Source organism: Schistocerca gregaria, chromosome 2 (genome assembly GCF_023897955.1).
Source record: "Schistocerca gregaria isolate iqSchGreg1 chromosome 2, iqSchGreg1.2, whole genome shotgun sequence".
Taxonomy (NCBI): domain Eukaryota; kingdom Metazoa; phylum Arthropoda; class Insecta; order Orthoptera; family Acrididae; genus Schistocerca; species Schistocerca gregaria.
In genome coordinates this window covers 369240806-369252182 of record NC_064921.1, presented here as the reverse complement: position 1 = coordinate 369252182, position 11377 = coordinate 369240806, and the positions used below count along the sequence as shown (strand labels likewise).

Below are 11377 nucleotides of genomic sequence, written 5' to 3'. Positions count from 1 at the left end.
CGGATGCTGGTCAATGGCCGTGTGGCGGGCCCTATTAACGTCATGCGGTCGGTCCGTCAAGGATGTCCGCTGTCGATGCTGCTTTTCGCCATTGCCCTTGAGCCACTATTACACGGTTTGAGGAGCCGGTTGACAGGCATAACAATGAGGGGGACTTCTTTCATCTGCCGCGCCTATGCAGATGACTTGGTGTTCTTGGTTCTATCGGAGGATGAAGTGCGAGAGGCACTGGCGTGGATCAACCAGTACGGGGCTGCTGCGGGCAGCCGTGTGAACCTGACGAAATCTAGTGCTATGTCCGTCGGTAGAGGCCTTCCAGCTGAGAGTGTGGCACCATTGCCATTAGTGGACAAGCTCAAATGTTTGGGGATCACCTTCACGCGTGATATACAGCGCACGATCTCAATTAACTACAAACGCCTGCTTCAAGCTATCCGCACGAACGTTCGTGGCAACCTCCTGAGAGCATTGGACATGTTACAAAGGGTGGATTTTGTTAACACTCATCTAGTCTCGCGACTACCCCATTTAGCACAGATTTTACCGATGCCAAAGGCAATGGCACACAGACTTCAGGCGGCGTTCGGCTACTTTGTTAGCGCGGGTCTTATCTTCAAAGTCCGCTACGACACGCTGACACTTCCTCCTCGAGATGGCGGCCTCGGCCTTGTCAACGTCCGAGCGAGAGCAGCTGCCCTTTATGTAAGTACGATGGTTAAATCGTGGATCCGCCGCCGAAACGGATTATCGGGAAGCCTGATTGATGAAATGGCCCCTCCCTCTCGAGTGGCACCCGTTGCAGTAGCCCATATTTCTTCCCCTCTCTCACATATCCGGACCTTTTTCATCGAATACAGTTATGTCCATGCCGACTTGCCTAGTACCAGACCCCCTATGGCACGTGATGTTTACCGAATCATGATGAGAAATCACACTCGGAATGTTGTGGAAAGGCGATATCCTACGATCGCATGGCCCGTGGTATGGCGTTCTGTACACCATATATACCTAGACACGAGCGCACGTGCGACCTGGTATTTGGTCGTGAATGGAAAATACATGACACAACTTCGTCTACATGCCATAAAAATGACAGATTCGCCGCTGTGTCCTCGCTGTCAAACGCTTGATACGGACGAACATCTACTGATGTGTGGATCTTCTGCAGAGGTGTGGCAGCTGATTCAGAAGATGCTTGCCTTTCTTCTACGTACGGCTCCCCATGCCATTACACCGAAATCTCTTCTGTTCCCAGATGAGACATACTTCCCAAGTACGAAGACCAACGCTGTGATCTGGATAAAAGGTCTCTCGATCTCTTATTTGTTCCATGAAGGTGATAAGAGTGTTCTTGATTTTTGGACATTCCTGCAAGATCGCTTTACTTTTCTCATGCACCATCCGCGATACCGTCAGTACTATGCCAACTTTTTGGGTAGTGCCTTCTTCGATCCCCCCCTGCAGCTGGGGTGTCCCAGGTATGAGAAGATGACTTCAATGAGAGTGTGTAATACCAGGACTCAGTCCCATGTACCGGAAAATGCAATATTCTTCGTGAAGACGTGCCTGGAACATGCCTGACTGCCTTGGGATTCGGTGTGCGTCTACCCACAAGTTGGCGGGACGCGGATGCTGCTTTGTCTGTTCTGCCAGGAGGGCGTTTTCTTTGATTCCTATAATTCCCTTTCTATTTTATATGTTACTGATGGTAATTCCACATAATTTTTTTTTTCGCCTGGAGGGCGTCCTATGTGATATGAACAAATATATGTAAAATAAATAAATTAATTCATAAAAAAAAGTTGGTAGAGCATTTGCTCGCGAAAGGCAAAGGTCCCGAGTTCGAGTCTCAGCCCAGCAAACAGCTTTAATCTGCTAGGCAGGTTCATATCAGCGCACACTTCTCTGTAGAGTCAAAACTTCATTCTAGGAACTCGGTATCATCTTGACCTGTCACACTCAATTTCGAGCTCATTAGAGAGATTAATTTTTGTCAACTCCAATGAACACTTCCTCTCCTATGGCCTCTAAATATCGCAGAGCTTTCTATTTCGCTTTTCAGCCACCTCTCGGGGTCAAGAAAATACAGACTGCTAGAGCTTTCCTGGTAGCAAGTAAATTCGAATTTTTTTTTTTACGAATATTCGAACAATTTACTAATAAACTTTTAACAGTCATAGGTGTCGATTGGTAAGTGTGCATCAGAGTGCCTGAAACTACCGCGTAGCCTAGCAAAAGAACCCATGTAGACTCTACAATTACTCTGCTTCCCGAGTAGCTACTTCCTTTGTGAACTGGACCCCTGACATCTCAAGGGACTCCTCCAATTCAACAGCCGATACTGCACGTCCAAAAAATTGGCAGCCGAGATCGTCATAGAGTCGATGAAGCCTTTGGTTGATACCCTCCACAGGGCTTCAAACCACAAGGCAAAATCACCTCTGGAAACAATACTTTTTTGCTCTTTGGAGAGCTTTCCTGGATACTCGTCGTGAATATTAATCACGCTTTGTTGTGGGCGGCAAGCAGGCCGCAGTGGCCGAGCGGTTATAGGCGCTACAGTCTGGAACCGCGCGATCGCTACTGTCGCAGGTTCGAATCCAGCCTTGGGCATGGATGTGTGTAATGTCCTTAGGTTAGTTAGGTGTAAGTAGTTCTAAGGTCTAGGGCACTGATGACCTCAAATGTTAAGTCCGATAGTGCTCAGAGCCATTTGAACCATTTTTGAGGGCGGCAAAGTCAAAGAGGCTCATGTTCAGGATGATGTCTTCACTGGATTTTACGGCAGACTGTGAGGTATCGCAGGCCTATTGCACATTAGCAACATGACGAGTGTAGGTATCTGGCGGGAGGCCCCTCTGTGCGCATGCGCTGGAACGGCAGCGCGCGTGCGTGCTGGCCGCGGCGGGCGGCTGCCGGCCCAGCGTCCCAGCGGCGGCGATGCTGCCGGCGTCGTCTCCAGCGGCGGCGCCTCCAGTGCGACGCCAGGCGCCGCCACGCGCTCACCTCAGCCCGGCTCAGCGCAGCTAACGCCGCCTCTACCGACATGGCGCGCATCGCGGCGGTATCGCTCGCTGTGTTCATCGCTGGTAAGTCGGAATCTGTCGAAATTTGAAAATGACAGAAGATGAGCACAAAGTGACGATTATCGATGGCTCTACAACACAGTTATTAATTTTAGTCGTTAGCTTTCTTAACGACTGAATACTGTGTCTGAATGACTGAGAATTGTTTCGTGTTTCGTAGCCATCTACTTGCTTATGCTATTCGTCTTGAATAGACGGCTTGGTCTCTTACAGCTGTGAAAATCGATGTCAACAAATAGCCAGTTACTGCCGATTACTCTGTACCGTAAGGTAACTTGCCTGTGAACACCTGGGAAAATACAAAAAAAAAGTTCATGAAGTTTACAGCGCTCTAACTAAACAACGTGAACTTTTGGTAGGATGAAAATTGTATCACTATAGGAGTGTTTATTCCTGGATATTTTGATAACGTTAGTTATTGTTTTTGTGAAGATCAGTAAATTACATTTTGATATCCCAGCCCACACTTGAAATCTGTGCTCTGACTAAATGTCTTACTTAGATACTTGAAAGTTTAAATACACATTAACTACATGTGTATTTGAAAGGTATAGTACCATGATGTCATTTTAGTCACAAATTTTTAATTCTAGAAACGTTTATATCTGATAACGAAATGAAGATGAATGTTTTATAATTAATCAGCACGTAATTTCATTCCTGTTGATATTAGTTTAGTGCCTGTAGACTATTTTCCTTCAAATAGTAAACTGAAGCAAACCTAAAAATTTCAGACCTCTAGCTTAGATATATTTTTGTGCATAAAATTAAATATACCAGGAAACTTAATTCTCATGAAGTTCAGTTCAGAGTGAAATTTGATTTGTGACTCACTTCTGTCATTCCTAAAAATTTCCAGTTGCCTAATCTTTGTTTACATGTTCCTCATCTTCTCTCTTCCTTTTATTGTTCCTCCTTGTTATTCTGGCGTCTTTATCTTCCTCAAGGGCCCACTCTTCAGCTTCGGCCACTCTCTTGGAATCAGTTGCCAAAACTGATGAACTCATATTAAACGCAGGATATATTCCTATTTACTCAAGAACTTGACACCTGCTAACTTTCGCTTGCTAAAACAAATTAATGCAGAATAACATTCAAGGATGACAAAATAGCAACAACTCAAACTACAGAAAAGTTTATAATGAAAATTACGCTCAAAGTCCAAATATAAACAAGGAAAACACAAGGTCGTCACAAAGCGTATTCTCTAAGAGGGTTATCAACTTGAAAATCAGGTGTTATCAAACAAGAGTCTAATGACAATACTGTCTTGTGAAAGTTGTGGTAACATAGGCGAGGACGCACACCGAGAGATCTTCGATTTTTACACCACTCCCTGATGTCCAATTCAGTGCCTTCGGAAAACTCTAAATATCAGTTTAAGGCGAAAAACAAAAAATCGATTTTCTGAAGCGAATTGGCATGCGAGTTACGTTAACGCTGACGTTTCTTTACTATTGCGTAGACCAGGATTTTAATGTGTGCGAAAAATCTGAAGTATTTAGCAGTTCCTTATTATTCCATTAGCAAGAAATTTATAACACGTCCAATGAATCCTTCATTTGTTAATTCAAGTCAGGTTTGTTAGCTTCTTTCTGTTTTTTCCGTGACTGATGTCGTTGTTCTGGCTTCAGTCAGAAGATTGCTTTTATGCAGCTCCCCATGGTACTGTATCCTGTACAAGCCTCTTCCTCTTCGAATAAATACTGCAGCTTACATTCATATAAATCTCTTTAACGTATGTACCTCTTGGCCTCCCTCTGCGAATTTTACCCTCCACGCTTTTCTTCAATACGAAGATAGTGATCTCTTTATCTCTCAGAACATATTCCATATACCGATCCCTTCTTCTAGTCAAGTTGTGATTACCGACTCAAATAATATGTTGTCCGTGTGTGACCACTTAGATGTTTATACTCTGTAAATCACAATAAAGAATGTATCAGAGACGTCTTCTCACTGTGCCATGCATTAAGGTTCCTTCCTGCATTATTTAATGAATCAGTGTGGATAAATGGATGTTTGCACGCCAGTGTGCATGGTTGCATTAATCTAGATCTATACCGTAGAGGGTAAATTGCTCCCCGAGAGTTATTAAGCGTCTTCCTTCGAATGTCCTGTCAGATGAGATTTCTCAGCTGTTACGTACCACACCGACGTGTGACATAGATGCCTGTAGTCATGGCTATTGCCTACTCTGTATGCTCCTGGTACTCTGTATTCATAGGAACTGATACGGAGTCCACAAACTGGAGGAGTAATCCGGAATACATAGTACAAATATCTACCGAGCATTCCTTTTTGTAAACAAACTGCATTTCGCTCATGTATCTACTAAATCGAAGTCACCTAGTTCCTTTACGTAGAAATGAGACGACGTGACTACTCCAGTCGCTGTTTTCACATGAATGCTCAGTAGATATTTGTACGATGTATGCCGGATTACTGCTCTAGTTTGTGGACTCCGTATCAGTTCATATGAATACAGAGTACCAGGAGCATACAGAATAGGCAATAGCAGCGACCCACTAGTCGCGTAATCAAAGGTCATTAACGCTACGCTTGTACGAAGCGCAAATATTTGTATCTTCCCGCATTGTTCGCTAACATGTAGACATGGGCGTATTTTTTCATCGTTTATTCCTTCCAATTACTCAACAGGAGCCCAACCTCTTAGTTTACGAATCTGTAAAGGATGTTTCCTTTCTGACTTATAATAATGGCAAATCACATGTCGAAAACTCCAGGCTATTTAATGACGGGCTGCTCGGAATTAGGTTTGTTTTCCATTACTGATGGCACTCTTGACCGTGTGACTTAATAGCTGCTGTACATACGTGTCTTCACTTTCTCTTTTAGGCTCATTAACCGTCTCTGTTAGATTCGTATAAAGCAAATGAATGATCGTTGGTATCAGTTTTGTTTTTATCTGCAGTATCAAACACATCACCGCTCGAGCCTGTTGTGGGTTTGCTTTTTCGGCTAACTACTGCGACCTCCACCTATCTTAATCTCTTTACTGTATTCATCCCTTGATGTTCCTCTATAATTTTTAACTCAGAAACTTCTCTCCACTGCAAAACTGACACTTCATTGATGCTTCACGAACTGTCCATCTATTGATTGTCTATCTTAGACAATTTCTGCCAAAATTTTCTTTTTGTCCAATCTGATTAAGCATCTACCGATTAGTTGCTCGCTATACTCATTTAATCTTCAGCCTTCTTCTGCAGCATCAAATTTCTAAAACTTCTTGTCTCTTATTGTCTTGATAATACATACAAATACAAAAAAAATACATCTTAAAAGTTTTCTAGTAACGTTTATCTTTTGTTTTTGTGTTCCTATTTTGATATTCAGAATAATTGTAAAAGAACTTTTTATTAAAACTAGATTTTTGGCGAATGCGTTAAAAGACATTATAGTCCCAAGGTGAGTACCGGTATTTCATTTATTATCGTAGATGTTATTAATAGGTCTGTTTATAAGAATTTATAACATCATTTACTTTACATATTCATCCTTTAGTCTCTGTAGCTCCTGTGTTGATTGCTGTGATTTGATTCCCAGAGTGAAAATAATATTCTGAATTATACAAATGGAAATCGCAATCCACAATACAACAGGATGGTTGATATAGGCCGTTTCTGTTATTTTTCTTCTCTTTAATTCATACCAACGTTCAAAAGTTAGGACTGTGTATCTAAAAATCTGTGACTTTTGAAGTATCTGTACTATGTAACTTAATGGACTGCTGTATAACGTGATTCCTTTCCGTGTCGAAGGAGTTTATTTTTGCACAAACATCCACGAGGTTAAATTTCTCAGTACAAGGCATCATTCCCTTTGTGTGCGTTTTGCCTCATTCTGCAAACCACTAAGTAAATAACGTGATTTTCAAAAACTAAACTCACTTGTTTACACTGTCGGTATTGCAAAGGAATCGCAAAATACGAGTGACTTGCAACACTTTAATGCTTCGAGATGTCAAAAGTTTTCAAAGCATTAGTACTTTAACACCGATACTAACAATACACTGCCGTCCGCTGTGGCCGAGTGCTTCTAGGCGCCTCTTTCCGCAACTGCGCTGCTGCTACGGTCGCAACTTCGAATCCTGCCTCGGGCATGGAGGTGTGTGATGTCCTTAGGTCAGTTAAGCTTAAGTAGTTCTAAGTCTAGAGGACTGATGACATCAGATGTTAAGTCCCATAATGCTCAGAATCATTTGAACCATTTCTTAACAATACACTGTATTCAGAAAATAAATAACAACATTGATCGGTGAGAAAAAGCCGTCATGTTACAGTCCACACACATTAATGGAAGTGGCTAGAACACTTCTTAAGTAACACAACACAGTATGTTGTCCTCGACGGCGAGTGTTCATCAGAGACAAGGGTATCGTCAGGAGTGCCCCAGGGATGTGTGATAGGACCGCTGTCGTTCTCTATATACATATAAAAACGATTTGGCGAACAGGTTGGGCAGCAATCTGCGGTTGTTTGCTGATGATGCTGTGCTGTAGGTGTGGACGTTGAGTGACTGTAGGAAGATATAGGACAACTTAGACAATTTTCCAGTTGGTGTGATGAATGGCAGCTAGCTATAAATGTGGAAGAATGCAAGTTAATGCGGATGAGTAGGAAGAACAAACCTGTAAGTTTCGGATACAGTATTACGGGTATTCGGATAGAGTATTACGGGTACCCTGCTTGACACAGTCAAGTCGTCTAAATATGTGGGCGTAACGCTGCAGAGGGATATGAGATGGAACGAGCATGTGAGAACTGTGGTAGGGGAGGCGGATGGTCGACTTCAGTTTATTGCGGGAATTTCAGGAAAGAGCGATACACTTGTAAAGGAAACCGCATATAGGACGCTGCTGCGACCTATTCTCGAGTACTGATCGAGTATTTTGGGATCCGCACCAGGTCGGATTGAAGGAAGACATATAAGCAATACATAGGTGGGCTGCTAGATTTGTTACCAGTAGGTTCGAACAACACGTAAGTGTTACGGAGATGCCTTGCGAACTCAAACGAGAATCCCTGGACGGACGGCGACGTTCCTTTCGAGAAATACTATTAGGAAAATTTCTAGAACTGCGTTTGAAACTTACTGCCAAACGGTTCATCTGCCACCAACATACATTGCGCGTAAGGACGCCGAAGATAACTTACGAGAAATTAGGGCTTATATGGTGGCATATTGACAGTCGTTTTTCCATCGTTCTATTTGCGAGTGAAACAGGGAAGGGAATGACTGTTAGTGGTACAGGGTACCCTCCGCCACACACCGTACGGTGGCTTGGGGAGTATCTTTGCGGATGCAGATGTATGTGTACCCGTAGAATCAGTCACATGCACTAAACAGTTACAGTTAAGAGACCACGTATTAACCAAGGGTGATGCAAGAACAGGTTCATTAAGGAGACTAAAACAGTAGAGAAGATTTAAGCCAAAAATGCCGTGCAATAATTCTGTGCTAAAGAAATGTTGATGAGTTGCCATTGACACGTCTTTTCGAGCATCTAACTGATACTGTCAATGCAGGTGTTGAAACGTAATTATATGATAATGAAACATGTGAATTATACTTATTAACTGTTAGTGTTAGAAATACTGTCTACATGCTAAACTGATTCTGCATTTCTTAAAGCTATACTTGGTGAATTCCATGCGATAAACAGACGAGTCCAATAACATTAAACGAAAATCAATTTTTGCTTTTCATATCCGAAAAATATGATTTCTGCATTTCTGTGTTTCTATATACCTTTTGTGACGCTAAATGTTTATATGAGTCAGTCCTTTTTTTAAAATATTCTTTTGGAGTATGATAACTTCAATAAGAAATTTTATGACTACACTAATTTTTACAATGTATTCTTCTCAAAATTGCTTCGCTTTTACTACATTATGATTACAAAATTTCTGCGACTTCCAGTGTTGAAAAATTGCACCTCTATTTCAAGATATCGGCGTATAAAGCGTTGAATCATTTATCCAACTGCCTTCGCACCGGTTAAAGAAGACAAAACCATCACTAGTAAATTGGTGTATTGCAGCCACAAATTTCAAATGCGAGTGGTAGTGTTTCCCATACTTTCAGAGTTTTAATAAACACATTCAAGCGAACTCTGTTTTTCTCCAAGCTTTTTTAAATAGTAAGATGACCTTTCAAATGTCTCAAGATGCAGGAGCACATCGACGTAGAACAATCATGAAGTTTTTAACTGGTCGTTGAACTAAACTTACGCACACAATCACTTTCCCATTATACTAGAGATAAATTATATCCTAAGGGCGGAGGACAAAGAGAAATTCTAACATTAATATTTATAGGTGGACTACTACAATAAAATCGTTTTATTCTGTATATCAGAGAACATACGAAATAAACATTTAAGTTTTTGTTTTGTATATTGTTGTCTTCTTCAGTCGGAAGACTGGTTTCACCAGCTCTTCAGGCTACTCTATCCTGTGTAAACCTCTTCATCTCAGAACACCTAGATCCATTTGAACCTGCTTATATTCGTCCCCTGGTCTCGCTCTCAAATTTTACTTCTCCATACTTTCCTCCAACGTTAAACCGATAATTGCTTGATATCTGAGACTCTGTCCTGCTGACCGACCCCTGCCACAAATTTCTTTTCTCTCATTTCTATTCAGCACCTCCTCGTTAGATACGTGATCTACCCACATAAATTTCAGCACTCTTCTGCAGCACCACAGTTCAAAGGCTTCTACACTTTTCCTGTCTGAAGAGTGCTTTTCGTTCACGTTTCACCTTCCCATTACCAGTTAACGTTTTATACTCTCTCTACTTTGGCCATCATTAGATACTTAACTGACAGACTAGCAAAACTTCCCTACTGCATTTTGTATTTGCAACCATGTGCTCGCCTGATTATTCTGTTCATTCCGCCACCAAACTTCACTAATTCGCATTATATCCTACTTGAATCTATTACCTTCCAAATTCTCTAAACTATCTGCCAGATTAAGAGCCCAACATTCCATCCCCCGACCCGTAGAATGCATTTTTTATGTTCTCCTCCTAACGGCATCCTCATTTGTAGTCCCCACACACATATCCTAACAGCATCATCTAACCACACAGTAGAGCTGCATGTGTTCGAGAAAAGTTGCTTTCAGCCGTTCGCGGTACCAGCACAGCAAGCTACGTTGGCTGATGATACAAGCCCAGATCTGTCAAACATCCAGACTGCTGCCCCTGCAACTACTGAGAACGCTGCTTGCCCTATTCAGGAACCACACATTTGTCTGGCCTCTCCACAGATACTCCTCCGTTGTGGCTCCACCGACGGTGCGGTTATGTCGATCGCTGAGGCGCGCAAGCCACCCCTTCTTGGTAACTTTCAAGTTTCAAGGGGGGGAGGAGGTTGTTTCATATTATTTTACTGAGTAAATAAAAAAGAAACATTTAAGGGGGTTACATTCCCATCTGCTGGATAAATGACTTATACATTGAGGAACATATTGATATATAAATTTTGCACTGTTGATCACAGTGTAGAGCCATGAGGGCGTACATCGCGCCTACACGAACACGCGATTGCGCAGCTGTGTTATATATTTTAGTATATTAGATAATTTATAGGTTACTTCTCTTAAAAACGTGAATTTAATTCCTGAAACTCGTTGCGATATTACAACTTCGTGAGAGATGGAGTAACATTGAAATATTCAATAAATACGTTTATTCACAAAATTCATAAATATGTATTCTTTAATCCATCGTACCGATTAATTGTAATTTACCTCCATATTGGGTGACCGAGAAGTCCCCATAACCCCCAGTATCGAGTGCTAATTGATTTGAATTGTTTTAGCAGACGTATATCATACTTATTAGACCCCCAATAAATATATCGGTATGTTCCCCATCACAGTGTAAACACATTTCAGTAAGCCTCCATGTTATTCCTGACCTATTTCTGAGCAACTGCGAAATGCACTCTCAACAGCGTTTTGGAGTTCTTCGCTTGTAGTATAACGACGTGCAGATACACGCGCCCTAATGACTACCCATAAAGATATGTCGGGTGTGATGAGGTTAGAACTACTTGGTGGACATTTCAAGTTGCTGATGAACCAGGGCTATCCATCATCCTGGAATATGTTTATTTAGGAACTTGCACACTGCAAGAGTGTAGTGAGACGTTCGCCACCTTTCTGAAACTAAACGTATTCTGTGAGCCCCTATTCCGCAAACTGAAGTGTTGACCATGTTAATAATTAGTCCATTCATAGTCACCTAAAAAATTG

General features: G+C 41.9%; 1 protein-coding gene across 1 annotated transcript in view; it reads left to right on the top strand.

The window, feature by feature from the left end:
- The first annotated feature begins 2957 nt into the window (after positions 1-2957).
- Positions 2958-11377, top strand: part of LOC126336157 (uncharacterized) — an 87403-nt gene continuing 78983 nt past the window's right edge. Inside the window, exon 1 of the mRNA XM_049999649.1 lies at positions 2958-3089. Within this exon, the coding sequence (XP_049855606.1) occupies positions 3047-3089 (43 nt within the window). The 5' untranslated portion in view covers positions 2958-3046. The remainder of the gene's footprint in view (positions 3090-11377) is intronic.